The sequence below is a fragment of the Danio rerio genome, chromosome 16 (genome assembly GCF_052040795.2).
Source record: "Danio rerio strain M-AB ecotype USA chromosome 16, GRCz13ab, whole genome shotgun sequence".
In the NCBI taxonomy this organism is placed as follows: domain Eukaryota; kingdom Metazoa; phylum Chordata; class Actinopteri; order Cypriniformes; family Danionidae; genus Danio; species Danio rerio.
This window is the reverse complement of record NC_141036.1, coordinates 51583125-51606394: the sequence shown is the minus strand read 5'-3', so window position 1 is coordinate 51606394 and position 23270 is coordinate 51583125. Positions and strand designations below refer to the sequence as shown.

The 23270-nt window shown below is 34.6% G+C and overlaps 2 protein-coding genes across 18 annotated transcripts in view; one reads left to right on the top strand and one right to left on the bottom strand.

Annotated features, from left to right (window-relative positions):
- ntrk1 (neurotrophic tyrosine kinase, receptor, type 1) overlaps positions 1-5754 on the top strand; it is a 60068-nt gene extending 54314 nt beyond the window's left edge. For both annotated transcript variants that reach the window (NM_001446672.1, NM_001301356.2), the window contains 1 exon segment: positions 946-5754. In NM_001446672.1, the coding sequence (NP_001433601.1) occupies positions 946-1131 (186 nt within the window). In that variant the 3' untranslated portion in view covers positions 1132-5754.
- Positions 5755-13521: 7767 nt separating this feature from the next.
- Positions 13522-23270, bottom strand: part of paqr6 (progestin and adipoQ receptor family member VI) — a 41521-nt gene continuing 31772 nt past the window's right edge. For 4 of the 16 annotated variants that reach the window (XR_015512166.1, XR_015512156.1, XR_015512164.1 and 1 more), the window contains 5 exons: positions 22665-22791; positions 19913-20009; positions 19632-19776; positions 15234-16096; positions 13522-14907 (listed from right to left, as the gene is read on the bottom strand). Coding sequence is in view for 3 of the 16 variants with exons in the window: in XM_087288167.1 (XP_087144293.1) it covers positions 15852-16096; positions 19632-19776; positions 19913-20009; positions 22665-22791 (614 nt within the window). In the remaining 13 variants the exon portion in view is untranslated. Of the gene's footprint in view, positions 16097-19631; positions 19777-19912; positions 20010-22664; positions 22792-23270 lie in introns of all 16 variants that reach the window. The other 12 variants (XR_015512157.1, XR_015512165.1, XR_015512162.1 and 9 more) reach the window with 4 other exon arrangements.

The window sequence follows — 23270 nt, the reverse complement described above, 5'->3', positions numbered from 1 at the left end:
TTAAAACTATTATGTTGTTGAAAAAAATCTGCTCTCCGTTAAACAGAAATTGGGGAAAAAAATAAACATGGGGGCTAATAATTCTGACTTCAACTGTGTATATATATATATATATATATATATATATATATATATATATATATATATATATATATATAAATGCTAATTTGAAACATATGATTATATGATTGCAAATAATTATCAAATTATAATTGTAATATTTTACACTAATATAATAAAGGTAATGCGTTTCAAAATAAAATTATTCTTATTAAAAATGAATCAAATATTTATAAAAAATGTATAGCTTTATTAGCTCTGTAAAAGCATTTCTATTTTGAAGTGTAAAAAATAATAAATGATACTGCACAATAGATGACATTGTACACAAGTGGACCTCAGGAAAAATGCTAAATAATAATAATGAAATAAAATATTTACATATATTTAAATACCAAATTATTTGCCCTCTTGTATTTAGTTTTTCAAATACTTTTAAAAGATTTATACATAATAGTTTAAAAAACAAATTTTTGCTAACTAATATATTTAGTCAGCTTAAAGCGACATTTAAAGGCTTAACTAGGCTATTTAGGTTAACTAGGCAAGTTAAAATAATAGACAAGTAATTTTATAACCGTGGTTTGTTCTGTAGCCAATCAAAAAATTTAATCTTAGAGGGCTAATAATATTAATGACATATTTGAAAAATAAAACTGCTTAAATCCAGCCAAACTAAAAGAAAAAAATCCGGAATAAAAATATATTAGGAAAAACTGTGAAAATATCCTTGATCTGTTAAACATCTCTTAAGAAATATTTGACAAATTTCACAGGAGGAATAATATTCTAACTGGACTTCAGAATAAATTTAAAGTAATGATTTGGATGAAAAAAGAAGTGTGTGAGGAAAAAAATGTTTTTACTATATTACCCTATCCCCAGGCCATTGAGTGCATCACGCAGGGCCGAGAGCTGGAGCGGCCTCGCACCTGCCCAAAAGAAGTGCACCTCCTGATGCAGGGCTGCTGGCAGAGAGAACCACAGCAAAGGTTGGTCATCAAGGACATCTACAGCCGCCTCGTGGCCCTCGTTAAAAACCCACCCGTCTACCTGGACATCCTGGAGTAGCAGATGATCAGCCCATAAAAAAGACACGCTTCTGAAAGCAGGCTGAGAAGGAAACAAACAAACAAAAAAAATCAATGGTGGGTTTTGGCACGGACAGAACTCACAAACTGTCTCAAATGTGTGCAGTATGAACATTTCCGGTGTTTGTTGACTTGTGTGTGTTTAATCCACTGAATGCCTGTCCACATGTTTCAAGATGCAGACTGAACAGTGGACACTTTGAATATGCATTAGTGGAAATGGCTGATGGATCTCCACACTAGATTTTCTATTCGAGGATACTGACGTCACAGTCTTGTAATTAAAGGTGAAGTGTGCCATTTTGTTTTCTGCATGTATTGTAATATGCAGACACTTAGTAGGCTGATGTTTCGATAAATGTTTCTGGCTCTATTTGTTTGAGCATCCCGCCCAGATTGACATTGCAACAGCACTTCAAATAATGATGTGAGATTAGAGGCGGGGCTTAGTGTTTGTTTGACCAGGTAGAGACAGGTAGAGTGAAAACAACAACTTATAATCCTTTCATATGTGTTCATAAACCATGGTGATTTTCATTTAAAAAAGATGAAGTCTTAAAGAGATAGTACACCCAAAAATGTACTCACCATTTACTAATCCTCCAAACCTTTATGAAGTTTCTGTCTTCTGTTGAACACAAAAGAAGATATTTAGAAAAATGTTTGTAGACCTGCAACCAATGACTTCCATAATAGAAAAAACACATACTATGGAAGTGACTGGTTACAGGTTTCCAACATTTTTCAGAATAATTGCTTTTGTGTTCACTGAGTAAATAAAGACAGAATTTGGGGTTTTGTGTGAACTATCCCTTTAAATCACGAATAAACATATGTTTCTGTATTATACCTTCAGATCCTGATTTTCACTTTTGGTAAATTATGAATTACATACTTCACCTTTGACCATCAAGTCCATTTTCTATGTAATGTGCCTCAAAAACAAGACTCTTAAGTTGCTGTAGTTTACACGTTGTGCCAAGCTGATGCATTTTTTCAGTGTCTTGGGATTATGAATATATTACATCAACCTGTTATGCGTGATCTACACATGCATGTATTGTACATCTCTCAATGTTTACGGCTCCACTGTTCTGATTTATTTTTCTGCATCAAAAGCATCAAGAATTTCTGCAGAAATGTGGCTGTGTGGGGAAATGAATATTAACTTACTGCATACTAAAAACGTGTAGTATGAAATGGCATACTTTGAGTAGTATTTTTGTCACACGTATTGTGTTTAAGAAACTACAGGATTTAACAAGTGGACAAAATTTCCGATTGAATTTGTGTGTTGTTTGATGAATTATCAGGCTTTCCAGAACAGAAATCTGAGCACTTGAAAAAGTCAGGCTCAAAAATTCTTTCATTTTATTTACATATTATGGGTTCAATTACTTTGTCAGGGGGACTCCTAACCACTCCTTAAATCGTAAAAAAAACATTCATTCATTTATTTTCCTTTGGCTTAGTCCCTTTATGAATGTGGGGTCACCACAGCGGCACACACGCAGCAGATGCCCTTCCAGCCACAACCTATTACTGGGAAACACTCATAAACATTCATTCACACACATACACTACGGATAATTTAGGTTAACCTATACTGTATGTCTTTGGACTTGAGAGGAAACTGGAGCACCCGGAAGAAACCCACACAGAAACAAGGCTCGAACTACCGACCTTCTTGCTGTGAGGCGAACGTGCAACCCACTGCACCACTGTGCAGCCCTAATTTCATCATTAGAATTGCAAATTCAAATAGAAATTGCAAAACAATAGAAATTGTTTTGAAAAATCAGCTGCCCACTGTATTTGTTTACTTTTTGTTTTTGTAATAGGCTAGAAAAATATTTATAATTCAACAGCCTATATATTAGTTATTGGCTTTCAAATATAGTTATATACACAATTATTAGCCCCCCAGTGCATTTAATTATTTATCAATTATGTCCTGTGATGTTAAACAGATTTTTTTTCTATTTTTTTTTTAAATATGGTTTAAAACAATTTTTAAATAACTACTTTATCTGTCATATTGACAGTACATCATATTTTACATTTATTTTGAAGATACTACTATGCAACTTAAAGGCCAATTTAATTTTCTTTAAAGGCACATTTCTTTAATTAGGCAAGTCATTGAACAACAATAACTACATTTACATTGACATCAGTAAACAAATTATTTGCCTTAATCTGAATAAGACAATAATATGATTAAGGTTTTAACGTGTTGCTTTTTTAATGTTTCTTTCATGATCCCGTTTTACATGTTATAGCACATAATTTGATTAACATCATGGCGTCACAGCGCTATTCACATTTTCTCCAAAGTTTCATGTAATTTCGGTTGTTTCATTTTTGATTTGTCGATTTTAACTAGTTTGGCACTTTCACTTTCATTTAGGAACATTTCATGTGTGCCCCCCGTTACAAACTGAGGTATTGGATGCGATTAACTGCTGGAAGAGTGTTGTTTTAATGGAATTTGATAGTGCACGCCGCATGGGGGAAAAACCTCTGCATTTTGCAATTTAGGTGTCTGTGGTCCTTCTCTGACTCGGTAGGTGTCGGATAGACTATCCTGTTGCAAAATGTGATGAAAATCCAACACGATAATAGTCTGATTGCACTTCAATAATGCGACTAAAATCAGCAACTGATACTCCACATCTTAATTTTATTTCTGTTTAGTTTGATTATAACTTTACATGGTAGACTCTTAATCAGAGTATTGTCTTAATCATATTCAAATCAGATTATTGGCATCCATGTAAACGTACTCAGTGATTTGTTCTGTAGTCAAAGACAGCATCTTAAAAGGGGGGGTAATAATATTGATCTAGCGCTTTTATGTTTTTTTATATAATTGCCAGACAAATAAAATAAATAAATAAATAAAGTCTTTTTTTCTTAAAATAGAAATATCATTGAAAATACTGTGGAAAAACTTCATTTACTGTACAAGTGCACTACAAAAAATATCCTTATCCGCTGTCTGTGAATCGTCTTTCCAAAGATTAATATTTCTTTATACGATGACCAGTTTTTACACATAAGTGCTCAAAAAGACACGTTATACGTCTTTAATGAAATTAAAGCTGTGTTTTTTAAACTAAGACAGCAGAAGTCAATTATTTTTTTTCATTATTTAGCCTGATATGTCCACTGCACCAAAATATTTTAAATGTTTCTCAAAATAAAATATATTGTGTTCAAAAGGGCAATTTTTTTTTGTTTTTTACACAGACATTTAAAAATAATATATTTTAGAGGAGTAATCACAATACCGTGAAATCGTGATACTTTTATCAAAGGTTATCATCTTGGCCGTTAGAATCTTTTTCCGTCCCATGCATAACATCAGGTACCATGTTTTTCTTGATCCATCTTCTGTTTCTTTTTTTTTTTTTGACAGTATAAAAACAGCTCAGTTATGTGTTGCTACTTTGTACAATGGTCTCAAACTTAATTCCTGGAGGGTCGCAGCTCTGCATAGCTTAGCTTTATCCATCTCCAAATCACACCTGCTTTATGGTATCTAGAAGTCTTGAAGACCTTGATCAGTTGGATCAGCTGTTTAATTAAGACTAGAGGAAAAGAGCAAAAGAGCTGTGGCCTTCCAGGAATAGAGTTTGAGACCTATATTGTAGAAAAACTAAAGTAGTATTTTAAAAAATTATTTGCAAAACAATTAGCAAGAAGACATGCAATCATACTAAGAGCAATTAGAAAATTGGAACAAACTGTGCTTGTGACTAATTTTGTGTCATGCATTCGCTCAAAAAAACTGAACATGGATGTTTTTATTTCAATAGTCTAAAAAAACAAGTTATGCAAGTCTTTAAGAGCCGGAACTCTCCAAACCTGAAAAACACAGCTTGTTCCAGTAGTCTCTTGCTTTACTTTAAATCATGATGCTTTTAAATCTAAATTTTAAGGCTAAAATGTTTCCAATTAATTGTATAACACCTGCTTTTTATTAGCAATCCCATTCATTTCAATGGCTCAGTAAGTGCACGCATGCAGCTCAGGAAATACACAACATGCCTGTTCATTGTTCACAACTTTATCAGTTATGAATTCACTGTATTTTGAGGCTATAAATGCCATATCAATAATCCCTACAGAGCCACACGCTGCAGAAATGATAAATAGCACATGTTAGTATGCACTTTCCAACACAGCCAGAATTACAGCATGATACTGGTGTAAGCCAGTCAATCAATCAAATGTTAATTTATGATAACAGCATGTTAAGCTATAGTGGTCAGTTTACCGTTTTGTTTCATTAATGGGTGCATCATTTGTATGTATTATTCATGCCTCTTGTACATAGTTAATGATCTGCATTATTTTGCCTAAATCATTTTCTATTTGTACTTTTTTTATCTTTACTCTTACCTAGTGTACTAAATATGTTTCAAAATTGAAGGTTTCCATGTCTCCTAACACTATTAGGAGTTACAGCTTGGAATCATAACACAGTGATGAAATCAAAAATACATATTTCTTGAACAAAAATGTATAATATTCAAGTTGGCATCTGACAGTATCTTTTGTTTCATTGTACAAATAAATATAACGATTTGGATATGGACTTGGTTTATGATTTTGTGGATGTGGAATAGCTGTATTGAACAAGATTTTATTCGATCTTTTCATTGCCAGCTTTTGTTTGCCATATTGTTCATTTCACATTTTTGCTGCATGATGCTTATATAGTGCTGCTTATTGTGCTTGATGAATTTGCTGTCACTACAATACATTTGAGTCAGCAGACATACCATAGACTGCTACTGTTTTATTTAAAACTAATTGTACTTTTTATGACGCCCCGTAAATCTGAGGCTCACCTTTTTTTGGATCAAGACACAACTGTAGATTTTAATATAGTTTGGATTAGATTTAATTTTCTTTTTTACATTATTACTTTAATTTTAATTAGCTTTAAAAAAAGTTGTAGTTCTTGACATTTTTTTAACAACATTTTTTATTTTAAACAGTCATGCAAATTGACAAAGGTTTAATTTAGCAGTTTAGCAAAAACAACAACAACAATAAAACAAACTCGAAATAACTTTATACACTTTGAATGAAAAAATAATAAACAAATAAATAAATAATAATATTAAATAATACAGCAATAACATACAATCACCGGCCACTTTTTAGGCACACCTTACTAGTACTGAAAATATTTATAAGAGATTTTGGTCCATATTGACATGATAGCATCACGCAGTTGCTGCATATTTATCGTCTGCACATCCATGATGCGAATCTCCTGTTACACCACATCCCAAAGGTGCTCTATTGGATTGAGCCCTGGTGACTGTGGAGGCCATTTGAGTACAGTGAACTTATGGTCATGTTCAAGAAATCAGTCTGAGATGATTCGCTCTTTATGACATGGAGCATTATCTTGCTGAAAGTAGCCATCAGAAGATGGGGACACTGTGGTCATAAAGGGATGGACATGGTCAGCTACAATACTCAGGTAGGCTGTGGTGCTGGCACGATGCTCAATTGGTACTATTGGGCCCACAGTGTGCCAAGAAAATCTCCACTAAAATCACCACCACTACCAGCCTAAACTATTTATGCAAGACAGTATGGATCCATGCTTTCAAGTTGTTGATGCCAAATTCGACAGGCAACGTTTTTCCAATATTCTATTGCCCAATTCTGCTGTAGCCCATCAGGCCTCAAGGTTGGATGTGCTGTCCGTTCAGAGATGCTCCTCTGCATACCTTAGCTGTAACCAGTGGTTATTTGAGTTACTGTTGCCTTTCCATCAGCTTGAATCAGAATGGCCATTCTCTGGACTGTCATTTACTGTAGATTTTCTCTTTTTCAGACCATTCTCTGTAAACCCTAGAGATGGTTGTGTGTGAAAATCCCAGTAGATCAGCAGTTTCTGAAATACTCAGACGAGCATGTCTGGCATTAACAATCATGCCACGTTCAAAGTCACTTAAATTGCCTTTCTTTCCCATACTGATGCTTGGTTTGAACTGCAGCAGATCGTCTTGACCATGTCTACATGCCTAAATGTAAAAAGTTGCTGCCAGGTGATTGACTGATTAGAAATTTGAGTTAACAAGTAGTTGAACAGGTGTACCTAATAAATTGGCCGGTGAGTCACCATCTACACCAGGGGTTCCCAAACTGTTCAGCACGCGACCCCTAAAATAACAATGCCAGTGACTCGCGACCCCCAACATCCTCTGAGGTGGTTATAAATACAGAAAGCTTGCATGCAATGGCGCACACACACCAATAGACCCAAGTCTATTCATCGTTTAATTTTTTTTTATGTATGTCAGTGCTGTAAATGGGCCAGAAAGTTTAACCTGGTGTTATAAAATCAATCTGCTGCATCTGACGCTATTGCTGTCTTTAATATAATGTATTTACCCCAGGGGTCACAATCCAATAGAACAAGTAAATAAGCTACTATAGTAACTATAAACGGCTGTTTTTTTCTCTTCAGTTGGTTATGGATAAAATATGGTAATTCTTATGGCCTAATAATAATATGTAGATTTTTGGAAATCACCAGGCGACCCCCCTTTATTGTTCCACGACCCCTCATGGGGTCCTACCCCCACTTTGAGAACCACTGATCTACACTCTCCAAAAAGTCTTAAAATACTTTCCAAATAGACCTAAATGTTGCTCCGGTTTCCCCCACAAATGAGAGTGTATAGGTGTTTCCCAGTGAAGAGCTGCAGCTGGAAGAGCATCCGCTGCATAAAAACATATGCTGGATAAGTTGGCGGTCATTCCACTGTGACGACCCCAGATTAATATAGGGACTAAGCCGAAAAGAAAATTAATGAATGTATATCATATTGTACTTTTATTTTATCTTGTAATTTTTTATAAATATTAATTTACTAATTAACAAAGAATTAAATTAAACTAAATATATAAGCAAAAAAAACTTAAGCAAAAACTGACTACTTTAAATTTCAGCTTGCTGATAAAGAAAACATTTATGATTTTTAATTATTAATTATTTTTAATTAAATTTAATCATTTGGTTTGAAAAGAATAACTAAAAAATAAAAATAAATAGATAAGATTTCTAGAGTATCGCCTAAAAACAAAAGCTTGAATATATTTCAGTATAGCATTTTTGATTTCTTTCAAATCATCAGTGAAACCTACCAGAGTAAAAACAGCAAAAAACCAACAGATGGACAGAAGAGATGCTGGTAGAAAGTGACAGATGGAGGTGAAAATGAAACCCCAGTATCATTACACATTACAACATACATACATGCCACGAACATACTGTGCTGACGCCTGAAAAGACCATTGTTTCAGGGTCGCAGTCTGTAGATTAAAACGTGGCATCTGTGTATAGTTGACAACAAATAAGCCATTCACAAATGCTGTGTCTGCTTTAGCAAGAATTCAAAACACTGAGTACACATACAGTACATCTGAATTAAATTGGACAACACAGGCCTACTATCACACTTGCAGGCATTTATTTTGCCTGAAATCTCAGCTCGGAGACTCTGGAGAACTGTAATGCATTCTGGGTAATGGTATCGCTGCCTCTGTGGTGCCTAAACTCAATTCTCATGGGTCATTTGTGTCTGGACCGCGATCCCATTTTACCCCTTTTCCAGGCAGTCGCTGTATTCCTCACACACACTTGGGTGATGTGCAATTAAAGGGACAGATTACATTAAATTAAAATCATGGTGCTATTTACTCACCTTTTACTCTCTTCCAAACTGATACGCTGTATAAAGACGACATTTTCAATGAGAAACAAAAGAAGAAATGTTCTCCATTCAACATATGCAGATATTTAACGCAGGATGAGGAGATTTCTGAAATAGAAATAAGAGACAAACATAAAACATTGTTGGGATATTCTTGTATTTTAGTTGTTGTTGGTTGCATATAGGCCTGGTAGTATAATAACTATTATTATAATCAGTGGTATAAAGTAACAAATTACAAATACTCAAATTACTGCGAGTAGTTTTTCTCAGAAATTGTCATTTATGAAATAGTTTTATAAATGTGTACTTTTACTTTCCCTTGAGTACATTTTTAGTGCAGTATCGGTACTTTTGCTCCTCAACTTTGCTTCAATCTGCAGTCACTACTTTATTTAGTTCTTGTCTTTGGGGATTGGCTAACTACAAAAATCAGTCCTGTGATTCCCGTCCAATCAAATCGCATATAGAAGGTAAATCGCATCATAGTTAACTACCTCAAGACACGGGCACTTTATAAAGGCAGCAAACCTTTTGAAAGCATTAAAAATATCCAAGATGATGTCCGAAATCTTTAACCGCAATGACGCAGAGACTATTTATAGACTGCATGTCATTGATGAGTAAATGAAGGATGTCGACTGTATAATGACTGAAATCACCAAACAGCCTTAATCAGTCACTAAATTGAACGAATAACGAATGGAAGGAAGGGCCAAATGAAGGAAGGACCGAACAAAGAATGGAAGGAAAACCCAAACGAAGGAAGGACCGAACTAAAGAAGGACCAAATGAATGAAGGAAGGATTCAAGAAAGAACTGAACAAATGAACGAAGGAATGAATGAGCGAACGAATGTAGGAAAGAATGAAGGAAGGACCAAATGAATAAAGGAAGGATTCAAGGAAGGACTGAACAAACAAAGGAAAGAAGGATGGAAGGAATGAATTAATGAATGGATAAGGAACCTAATGAAGGAAAGAACAAAAATATGAACAAAATAACAAACAAATGTATGAGCGAACGAATGAAGGGAGGAATGAAGGAAGGACCAAATGAATGATGGATTCAAGGAAGGACTGAACAAACGAAGGAAAGAAGGATGGAAGGAACGAATGAATGAATGAATAAATAAATGAACAAAAGGACCTAATACGAATAAAACAAACGAATAAAGGGAGGAATGAAGGAAGGATTCAAGGAAGGACTGAACTAACAAAGGAAAGAAGGATGGAAGGAAGGAAGGAATGAATGAACGAACAAAGGACCTAATGAAGAAAGCAACAAAAATATGAGAACAAACAAATAAACAAAAACAAATGAATGAACGAATGAAAGAACAAATGAAGGGAGGAACGGAGGAACAAATGAATGAAGGAACAAACAAACAATGGAAGGAAGGTTAAAAAGAACAAAGGAATATAAGATTACTAAATGCACTACAGAATCTTACGTTTACACATCCCTGTACAAAATGCATGTAAACGCATCAACTTTTCACAGTGTAATACTCACTACTAACTACTCTTGATTACTTTTAAAACAGCTATTTTTGACTCCTACTTTGAGTAATGTTTACAACAGATACTTTTACTCTTCTTGCACTATATTTTGGGCAAGTAATGGTACATTTAATAGAGTGATTTTTCAGTACTCTTTCCACCACTGATTATGATGATGTTGAGTGGCCCAAACGGTTTTATCACAATTCACAGCATATTAGAAATTAAATAGACATGCAATAAACATAAACTGCATATACATTTTGTATATAACATATTAATATTTTTTTAAATATGATCTTGTTTTGTGAAATGTGAACTGAATATGTATTTTCCTTTCAACTAGCTTATTAACGTAAAATATTTTACATATTTTTACGTTTGCGCTTTTGTAGGATAAATTGATCTGTAGTATTTCAATGAGGTTCATTGTTTACATTTCAGGCTCATTTTGAGGGAAATATCAAAATATGATATTTTATATAAGGAAAAACGATGGTGTAATTGTTCAGTCGATAATACATTCTTTTTTTAATCGAGTCATGTATGGTTCTAGTTAGGTAAGCAGTCAATAGCTGAATTAAGCTACTAATTTCCAATAACTAACCATTCTGGAAAGTTTATCATCGCAACTGTCCATGCGCTGATATTTAACAAAGACAAACGATATAATTTTACCATCAACATTGAGGATTACCTTCAAACATTAGTAAAAGTGTCAACTTTCCTCTCTTGATTAGTCCAGGTGGCAGGTTCAGTTCATAGCAGGGACACGCGGCAGAGGAATCAAAGCTCGCTGTAGCCCCCTCTGTTGGTGAAGATAATCACTACAATGGAGATAATGTATAGCAGCAGCTAAATGTTGGTTGGTTGTAAAGTTACTAGACGTTTTTTAACAACAAAATAATACATCACATAACCAATTAATTACCTTTTTAAAGATTGCAATATAATACTGTAAAGTAGCTGCTTTGCCCAACATAGTTTGTAGTGTGATATGGTATAGAGGAGAGCGGGGCACAAAGTAACACTTTTTGGTTTTGGCCTAATAATGAACAAAGTAGTGGGCTTAGACAAACCATATTTCTTTTTTTTACCAATAACACACAAGCCTCTCCTACAAATGAGCAGTGGTTGTACGATCACCAAACCTATGGTTTCCGTGCAGTATTGCCAAAAGTGCCAACAGTAAAAATTGGACTATTTACCCAACCTGTGGGTCAAGTTGTAACAGGCAGAGGGTTAGTAGTACAAATGCTTTTCACACAGTTAGTTTAATTTCTGTTTACTTTTAATAGTAGCTGTATTACCTCAATACTTAGCTCAATTTATTTTTATTCTACATAGCACAGTAAGTTTATTTATTTATTTATCTATTGGATAAACACATTTTGATTTATTTGGATTATTATCCATTATTATACAATGTATTTAATTGCATTACTAGCAATACATTTTATTTTGTTTTCTCTTAAAAACATTTTATATAAAAAGCTCTTAACATTACACTCAAAGTTCAACAATTATTTTGTTAGTTTAGTTGGTGTCCAACAGTGTGTGGCTTAATTGTAACACCGTTACAACTAACCCCGCTGCGTCGGGTTTTCCTCAGAACTCCACTTTCCTTACTAATCTGCAATTCCCTCTCTAACAACATTAATAAAAAAAAAATATTACTACTGTTTTGCTTCTTACACTTTCTTTGCATACCTGAAACTTGCCTAGAGCACTTATTAATTGTTGCTTGTATAGTTGTGTAAATTGCTTCCTTGTCCTCATTTGTAAGTTGCTTTGGATAAAAGCGTCTGCTAAATGACTAAATGTAAATGTTTTACATCGCTTAAAGTAATTCCATCTTTTAGTCTAAAAGACGGTAACCACAACAATATAAAATTGTACATATACATACTTTTTCAGATTTAAAAATAAATAAATAAATAAATCGACTATAACCAAAAATACGATTATGCTGCAATAATTGTTTCTCCTCCAAATTTTGCCAAACTTTTTCAATAATTGGCAGAAAGACATCTTCCGACACTGTGGTGAAAAACTTGGAAGCATGCCATGGTTAATCCTGAGCAAATACCTTAAAACATTTTACCCCGCGTTACTTTGTCCACCACGCTCCCCTAAAGCAAGGACTTTTCAGGAATAGTTCCATGTGTAAAATGGAGCAAATAACAGGGGAGTTTTGGGGGGGATTGACCCCGCTATAGGGGATTGATTCCCGTTAAAAGGGCATCAAAAAAGATCCCCCTAAACTCCCCTGTAATTCCATCTATAACAGTTCTAGTGCAACGATAGACATCTTAAGTATTTACAAATCCCGTTTCTTGTAAAATAAGTGTTTATATTTGCATGTAGCCTAAAAAAAAGAGAAAATGGACACATAACTTGTATAGTTTGACCTACAGTAACCTCTAAAACATTGAGAATGTATACAGTTGAAGTCAGAATTATTAGCCCCCCTGTATTATTAGCGCCCGTTTTTTTTCCCCCCAATTTCTGTTTAATGGAGGGAAGATTGTTTCAGCACATTTCTAAGCATAATAGTTTTAAAAACGTATTTCTAATAACTGATTTATTTTCTCTTTGTCATGATGACAGTAAATAATATTTTACTTGATATTTTTCAAGACACTTCTATACAGCTTAAAGTGACATTTAAAGGCTTAACTAGGTTAATAAGGTGAACTATGAGGTTAGGGTAATTCGGCAAGTTATTGTATGATGATGGTTTGTTCTGTAGACTATCAGAAAAAAAATAGCTTAAAGGGGCTAATAATTTTGTCCCAAAAATGGTTTTCAAAAAATTAAAAACTACTTTTATTCTAGCCGAAATAAAACAAATAAGACTTTCTCTAGAAGAAAAAATATTATCAGACATACTGTAAAAATGTCATTGCTCTGTTAAACATCATTTGGGAAATATTTAATAAAGAAAATCAAAATCAAAAGGGGGCTAATAATTCTGACTTCAACTGTACATTCTATTAGTAAATTAGATGTTATTTAAAATTTGATTCACTGAAGCATGTATTACCAAACTACTACTGAAATTACTACCCCCCTTTTTTCAATGTAATCAATGACAACACAATATCTGGACAACCACAGTAGTGAACAATGAGTCAGTTTAATTCTAAGCTCTTTCATATTTTTCACATTTGTTACAAAAACATTTCAAATCTGACAACGAAAACAAAAGGCACTGTAATGCTTGCATATTTCAATTTAAAGGGACTCATATAAAATAAAAATATATATGGAACACTTTAAAAAAGTATTATTTTAATTTCCTTGGTAGTTTTAAATGCTACATCGTAACATTAAAAAAAGCAGTTTTCAAAACTGCAGTACATTCATTTGGGCCAACAAACACAGGGATTGGGATGCCAAAACCTTTGACATTTCTTTGAATTCTAGTGCACAAATACAATTGTCACCACTCACATTCACGTCTAAACCTCTTTGAGCAGAAGAACAGTTTGAAAAAAAAAAAAACACTCACACCTACTCCAAGCAAACGGTGTGCGAGCGAGAATATCTACTGTCCAACTATACAAACTCAGAACCTTTCCACCGCTAACCACTAAAACACCTGCTTTTCCTTTTTAACCCAAAATCCCTTTAATAAACACCAATTAAAACATCCTTCCAACCACATGACCACCTTATTAAGAGCTTGTTAGAAAAGGTTCTGCAAAACTATAGCCTTTATGCAGCATTAATTGCACTGAATTATAAGCCGACGTACCTGTGCAGCATGACAAAATGAGGTACAAAATGAGCCACAGGAAATGGTTTAAGAATAAAAACCCAAGTGTTACATGAGCAATACGTCTATTTTGAGAACTGACAAGTGCACTGACAAACTTATAAAAGCTAAAAACCTGCAGTATAAACAGAGTGTATTGTATGTCATAAACCTGCAATGAACAAAACAATAGCACAGAAATGTGACCTGATGTGCTGTTCTTCAGACGTCTAGAAACATCTGAATGACTCCAGTGCGGCCCCATATTACCACGAGATGCAGTTTAGTAGGAGGATGATACTTAGACAAGCTTTATCCTTCATAATATGACCTTTTTCTTTCAGAAACACAGGGCTTTTCACCTACTATTCATTTGTAATTGTACCTGGGAGGATTTATAGCATATTTAAATGATGCTAATGAGGGACGTTACAAATACAGGTTTAAAAGGGGTAAAATAACACCCACTCGACAGTAAACATTACAAAAAAATGTGTTTCTTTCTTAGTATTTTTGTCTTGATTTCTAGTTACTAATTACTGTTATCTATTTTTTTTTACAAATGAAAATACATTTAACTGAGAAGCAAAAATACTATTATTAAGTCAAATAATAGTAAAATTGGCCAATTTAGGAGCTTTCTACAGTTAAAATTCAATTTGAATATTTCAATATTTAATTGTTATTGTAACACACACACACACACACACACACACATACAGTTGAAGTCAGAATTATTAGCCCCCCTAAATTATTAGACCGCTTGTTTATTTTTCCCCAATTTCTGTTTAACAAAGAGAAGATTTTTCAACACATTTCTAAACATAATAATTTTAATAATCTACAGAACAAACCACTGTTATACAATGACTTGCCTAATTACCCTAACCTGCCTAGTTAACTTAATTAACCTAGTTAAGCCTTTAAATGTTACTTTAATTAAAAAAAATTCTTTATGCTAGACAAAAAATAGGGGGGGAAATAAACAGGGGGCTAATAATTCTGACTTCAACTGTAGGGGTCATTAGCTATGGGCTTAAGTTAAATTTTAGCAACTAGTCAAAATAATTACTGTTAACAAATTATTTGTAACTACAAATATTGATATTTGTGTTGGATAACAAGACAAAAATACCAAACAAGACTTTTCAATGTACAATTTCCAAACCATCAAATATTTCAATATGTAACATCATAAAACTGAATTACTTATATTAATGTTGTTATTCATGATGATGCAAATACAAAACCCTTGATTAATGCTATACTCAACCAATTCCAGTTAATGATATGCTAACTTTTAACACATGCCAGTACACATATACCAATCATATTGGTTAATAAACCCCAAACTATGTTAGAATATAGCTTGTAAGAAAATCAATATTAGCGTCATTCAACCCTCAACCTTTCAAGTAGACAACTAAATAATAAAAATAATCGAAGGCACGGTGGTTAAACATCCCCAGAAAGGTTGCGATTATCGGGTTTTCGGCTCAGATAATAAACAGTGAGTAAAAAATAAAATAAAACTAGATTAAATGATCTAGCATAACCGTTTTTAGTACAAAAGTATTAATGCTAGAGGCCTATATACTGTAAATCAGTGAAAGTGACTGTATAAGTGCTCTGTAAGTCAAAATCGTCCGGAAAGGTGCACAGTGAGGTTCGGAGTGTTCAAGAAAGCTTGTTACTCCTGATGAGGGTGTGAAGTGCTTTGGCGAGGAGTCTGAATTAAACTGGCGCTAAACACACCAATGATGGCCAGGTTTAACAGGACGCCCAGAGCGAGAGCCCCCATGGTGCCCTGAAATGTGGGCAGTCCGGAGTAGGATATGAGCCAGTCTTTGCGGGACGCCATGTCTGATAACGCGGCCTCCATCTGGAAATGAGTGCCCACGACCGCACAGATGTGAAAGAGCTGGTGACTGTGACCTGAGTGATGAAGAAAGAGTGTGTGAGCTTTGAAACATGCATTGAAAAACACAAAAAGCTAAAAAGTCTAATTTCCCTGATTGGCCTAAACCTAGCCCTAACCTTAACCTTAACCCTCCCACTCTAAAAAGCAATTGTAATGGATATTTGGAAGATGTAAACACCATTACTTTCTGTTTAAAGGTAGAATAGCACAAACGGGTTATTTTATAAAATAATTGGAAAGTGTTTTTGGACTCTATTGAGAATTAACAATGTAAAAATGTATATATACATTGTAATATAGATTGTAAAATGCTGCATTCCACAAAATCGATTTGTGTTGGGACAACATTAAGGAATTAAGTCAACTCATTTGTTTTTACAAATTTAAGAGAATTGAACATAAAACAACTAGGTTGTCTCAAAGAAAACCCTCAAGAACTGTTTTGTCACTTGTTTTAAATAAGTGGTTCTTAAACTGTGGAGGAATCGTTGAATAATTAAAGTAAAAAAGTGAACACACTTTTAACTCTTGATAACATCGATGTGAACAGTAAATGGAATTTAGTAGGCTAAACCGTTTATTTTATTTTTAATTTTCTAATGTTTGTTTTGTATTAGATCATTTGAAGCTAATTTCCTCTCCATATTTGTAATGGTTTTAGGGGATGTATCCCGTATTTTAATATCCCAATGTTGACAGGTAGGATTTAATCACTTGACACACAAACCCCCGGTTTCACAAACAAGGTTTAAGGCTAGTCAAGATTAAATTGCATGTTTGAGCTGAATGAACTCAAAATAACTTGCGGTGAGATGTCTTAAAATATGTCAGTGTCATATTTTATCACCAGGTGCACACCAGTAGTATATTTTTCTGAGGCCATTTTTATAAATGTGGCTTAAATAGCCTAATTTAACTAAGGCCTAGTCCTGGCTTAATCTAAGCCCTGTTTGTGAAACTGGGCCAAAGTCTACTCTAACACGCACTAATCAGATCTAATTTTTATTTTTCAAGTATGTAAATCCAATTCATATATTTGAAATACAAATTAATGTTAATATTTCAAAGATATATGTTGCATGTATATACAGTGGATCCGGAAAGTATTCATAGCGCCTCACTTTTTCCACATTTTTTATGTTACAGACTTAATCCAAAATGAATTCAATGATTTATTTCCTCAATATTCTACACACAATACTCCATAATGATAATGTGAAAAAAGTAGTCTTTTTTATTGTTTCAGCCATTTTCAGATCTCTCCAGAGATGTTCAATAGGATAGATCTGGGCTCTGGTTGGGCCACTCAAGGACATTCGCTGAGTTGTTGTAAAGCTGCTCCAATAATATTTTGGCAGTGTGCTTTGGGTCATTGTCCTGCTGGAAGATGAACCGTCGCCCCAGTCTGAGGTCAAGAGCACTCTGAAGCAGGTTTTCATTCAGGATGTCTCTGTACATTGCTGCATTCATCTTTCCTTATATCTTGACCAGTCTTCCAGTTCCTGCTGCTGAAAAACATCCCCACAGCATGATGCTGCCACCACCATGCTTCACTATAGGGATGGTATTAACCTGGTGATGAGCGGTGCCTGGTTTTCTCCAAACGTAACGCCTGGCATTCACTCCAAAGAGTTCAATTTTAGTCTCATCACACCAGAGAATGTAGTTGCTTATGGTCTGAGAGTTCTTCAGATGCCTTTTGGCAAATTCCAGGTGGGGAGAGGCTTCTGTCTGGCCACTCTACCATACAGGCCTGATTGGTGGATTGCTGCACAGATGGTTGTCCTTCTGTAAGGTTCTCCTCTTTCCACAGAAGAATGCTGGAGCTCAGACAGAGTGACCATGGGTTATTGATCACCTCACTGACTAAAGCCCTACTCCACTGATCACTCAGCTTAGATGGCCGGCCAGCTAGGAAGAGTCCTGGTGGTTCTAAACATCTTCCCCTTATGGATGATGGAGGCCACTGTGCTCATTGGAACTTTCAGAGCAGCAGAAATTTTTTCTGTAACCTTCCCCAGCCTTGTGCCTTGAGGCAATCCTGTCTCAGAGGTCTACAGACAGTTCCTTTGTCTTCATGCTTGGTTTGTGCTTTGACATGCACTGTCAACCCTGGAACCTTATATAGACAGGTGTATACCTTTTCAAGTCATGTCCAATCAACTAAATTTACCATATTGGAACTCCAATTAAGCTGCTGAAACATCTCAAGAATGACCAGTGGATACAGAATGTACATGAGCTCAATTTAGACATGTGATTTTTCAGTTTTTTTTATTTTTAATAAATTTGCAACAATTTCAAAAACTCTTTTTTTCACATTGTCATTATGGGGTATTGTGTGTATAATTTTGAGGAAATAAATGAATTTAATCCATTTTGGAATAAGGCTGTGACATAAAAAAGTGGAAAAAGTGAAGTGCTGTGAATAATTTCTAGATGCAGTGTATGTCTTATTTGTATAATAAAAAATTTAGCAAAAAGGGGTTTATACATGAATAAGACAACATATTGTCTATATTTATGACGTCCAAGGAACATTTCCAGGTTTTGACGAACAGGCTACTATATGATAATGTTTTACATTTATGTACAGCAGTTTTCTCTTAACCTTTTAAGAACAGTGCCATTTTTATTAACTTTTAAAAGAACATTTTAATTTCAACATTGACCTTTTATTTATTTCTTTTTATCTGTAAGCACAGTGCAGTGTTAAAGTTCAAGCTATTTATAATGTTTAAAGTGGCTGACAATATACATATTCTTAATAAGAAAAATTAATCTGCCACGTTGTTGAACTGCGCAGAGTTGTAGCTGCTTAATTGGGCCTATTATGCTACTGTACTTCAATACTGATTATTATGGTGGTACTAGGATAGAATTTTTTTTCTGAGGTGGTGCTTGGTGAAAAAACTTTGAAAACCACTGTTTCAAATAATTCATCCAAAATTCAGTAAATTAATTCAGTAAAAATAAAACAGCCATTAACAATATTGTGTATTGTCGTCGCCAATAGCCTAGTGGTTAGTGTGTCGAGGCATAGCATCCAGATGCTCACGGCGACCCTAGTTCGATTCCCGGCTCGAGGTCCTTTGCTAATCCTTCCCCTATCTCTGCTCCCCTCACTAGCCTGTCTGTCAATCTCCACTGTCCTATCAATGAAGGTGAAAAGCCCTTAAAAAAAAAAAAAAAAAAATATATATATATATATATATATATATATATATATATATAAACAATGTTGTGTATTGAAAATCTACAGACTCAAATTCATAAAGTGCCATATAATATTGAAAAGTGTATTTTGGTCATTAGGTTAGCCTGTAAAACACTAAATTAACTGTATTAACTTTAATATAGTAAAACACTATTAAATGTATGATAAACCAAAGAGTTTTAGCTCACAGCTTACAGCATCTCTCCTCAAACACCAGGTTAAAACGGCAATGTGTCTCCTCATTTACTTGCAATCCGATCAGCCAAAATGCCTCCTAACAGCAGGTGTAAACAGGGCCAAAAACAAGGGTGAAATCATTAAGAATGAAGTACCGATGTAGTCGAAGCGGCCTGGAGCGAGTCTCTCAGGGAGGTGCGATGCGAACAGAAAACATGTGAGAAAGGCAAAGAGCAGATGGTAGGAATGACTGGCCAGAGCTTCACTGGGACTACAGCTCCCCCAACAGCACGACAGCAGCTAGGAACACACACACAAGCGGAGAGAAAGAGACTGTGCATGAATGGTGCTTTCCTATCAGTCATATCATATCTCTGCATAAGCATTCATAGTATTTATCTGCTTTACATGTGTAACCGTGTGTGGTTTTACTCACTCTGTAAAAAAGTGGGAAGCTGTCGAAGAGGAAGGGGACTACAAATGCAGACGTTCGCAGGATTTTACTTTTGTGTGGAAATTGCAGCTCTATGAACCTGTAGGAAAAGAAAACACCTTAAATATTGTAGACTACAGTATATGCTTTGTTCATATGGGGTTCTTACATTTTAGAATTTAGAAATGTTTATAAATGTTAACAATAAGACCCATGTGTTTAAGATGTTTGTTTTTTGCCCAGTAGTGACACTTTTCTCTGTTTTAATGTTTTGCTGTATTTTATTGATATTTCTTAATCTTGTATTGGTTTTGCACTTTTTGCTTTTTAGTTGTTTTACATAATTTGTTTTTACTGGTGAAAAGCACTTCGGTCAACCTAGGTTATAGTAAGGTATATACACTCACAGGCCACTTTATTAGGTACACCTTATTAGTACCAGGTTGGACCCCTTTTGCCTTCAGAACTGCCATAATCCTTTGTGGCATAGATTCAACAAGGTAGTGGAAATATTCCTCAGAGATTTTACTCCATATTGACATGACAGCATTACGCAGTTGCTGCAGATTTGTCGGCTGCACATCCATGATGCGAATCTCCCGTTCCACCACATCCCAAATGTGCTCTATTGGATTGAGGTCTGGTGACTGTGGAGGCCATTTGAGTACAGTGAACTCATTGTCATGTTTAAGAAACCAGTCACGCTTTGATGATATATAATAATATATATAATAAAAAATTTTATAAAATATTTTTTAAAAACATAACATAATAATGAAAAAGCTACAATAGATGCATGTTTAACATTTTTTTTTTGTTTGTTTTGTGACACATTTAATAAAAATATTTGTTTTATAGACTATTGGTCAAAAGTTTGATGTCAGTTTTTCTTTCATGTTTTTTTTTTAAAGAAAATTATTCTTTTCATCAAGGTGGCATTTGTTATGTAAAAAAAGGTAATTTGTTAAATATTTTTAAAAATATTAAATAACTGCTTTCATATTGTATGTAGTTTCAAATGAAATGATTACTCCAGTCATAATTGCTTTTATTACTACTACTACTACTACTACTACTACTACTACTACTACTACTACTACTACTACTACTACTAATAATAATAATAATAATAATAATAATAATAATAATAATAGGCAGCCCAGTGGCGCAAAAGGTAGCACGATCGCCTCACAGCAAGAAGGTTGCTGGTTTGAGCCCCGGCTGGGTCAGTTGGCATTTCAGTGTGGAGTTGGCGTGGGTTTCCCCTGTGTGCTCTGGTTTCCCCCACACAAGGACGTAGAATTGGCATGGATGGAGGGGACGTGTCCCCACCAATATCCACCAATTACTGAAACGTGCCTACCAATAATTTAATCGACTTCAAAATACAATAATGCTCCGTCAACCCTCAGCAGCCTACACATGCACAAGTCAAGTTTGCTACGAGTTCACCATAATACTATTAACCAATTCCAATTAACATTCGGTTTCAATTTTGGCGTTTAAGATTGTAATACAAAAATAGGGATAGAACAGTTAAATCTCATCACACACCTCTCTAAAGTTTTTCTACAGTCATACCTACTCAAAGCCCGACTGCAATAAAATCTTGCAGTCAAATTGACTTTTGTGGCATGCAATTTGATTGTTATTTGTATTTATTTGTAGGTCAATTGGGTAAGCTAAATTGCCCGTAGAGTATGTGTGTGTGTGTGTATGTAATAATGTATGGATGTTTCCCAGTGATGGGTTGTGGCTGAAAGGGCATCCACTGTGTAAAACATATGCTGGATAAGTTGGCGGTTCATTCCGCTGTGGCGACCCCAGATTAATAAAGGGACTAAACCGAAAAGAAAATGAATGAATGAATGAGTAATAATTAATATTAGAGTGATTTCTGAAGGATCATGTGACTCTGAAGACTGGAGTAATGAAGCTTTTTCATCTTTAAAATCACTGGAATAAATTATTAAAATAAACTACTTTTGAACAGTTATTTTATAGTGCAATCAAATTTTACAATTTATTTTTGATTAAATAAATGCAGTCTTGGTGAGTAGGCGAAGCTTATTTAATACATTTAAAAATCCTACTAACCCCAAACTTTTGGCAGGTAGTGTAAGTATAATTAAATATTATTATTATTTTACATAATATAACTAAATATATAATGTAACATTAAACAATGATAATATTTTCACATATTTTATCATTCACTGAAGAAAATATCCAGCACAATACCAATGTGTTTTTATGTGGCTGCTAGGATATTGTTGACAGTTGCTAGGCAGACAAGTCTAAAGACACCAACCACACATCTCTATGATGATCTCTGTGTATATATTAACTGACAATTTCATTCTCCTCCACACACAAATCATAAATCCATTTGTTCGTAAAAGCAAACCACACACTTATTTTCAACAATGATTATAAGGTTTCAGAATAAGGCGAGTTACGTTCCAGTTAAACATTATATATTTGAGCAATAGAGCTGCTTACCGATGCAGAACTAAACAATTCAGTAAATTCAACAAGCAGTTAAGCCCTTTAGTAAATAATTTCTCTCTCAAAAAAAAAAAAATGACTAAAGCTTTTGTGCAAGCACACTCAAGCTCCAGACAAACAAAGTCTGTGTGAGAAGGACTTGCGTTACGTAATTAACTCCCACTTATTCTGAAATGACATGTACATTAGCTCCTGTAATCACAGACTCAGTTAATTAGCCATAATTAGCCTCTGAAAGAGCCCTCACCTGGTGTAGCAGGACATGCTGGTGCAGAAGAGAGAGTTGCAGATGCCGATGGTCACGAAATGCTGGTGAAGCCAACTGTTGACCCAGCTGTCGGGCATAGCGTAGGACCCGTATGAGATGGCACAGCCTGGAAAACACAAGAGCATATTTACAACATATGCATGTATGATCAACAACAACAACAACATTCATTCAGTTTATCAGGTGTCGCCACAGCTGAATGAACCTCCAACTTATCCAGCATATTTTTTACGCAGCAGATGCCCTTCACACACTACGGGCAATTTAGCTTACCAAATTTGCCATAGCATGTCTTTGGACTGTGGGGGAAACCGGTGGAGGAAACCCACGCAAACACTGGGAGAACCTGCAAACTCCACACTGAAATGCCAACTGACCCAGCCGAGGCTCAAACCCACAGCCTGCTTGCTGTAAGAAAACATCGCTACCCACTGTGCTATCGCAACGCCCACAACAACTACAACTAAAGTAAAATAAAAAATATATATACATATATATAAACATAATAAAATAAAAAATAAATAATTAAAAAAAGAATAAAATACAACTAAATAAATACCATAACGTAAAGTAGCATAAAATAAA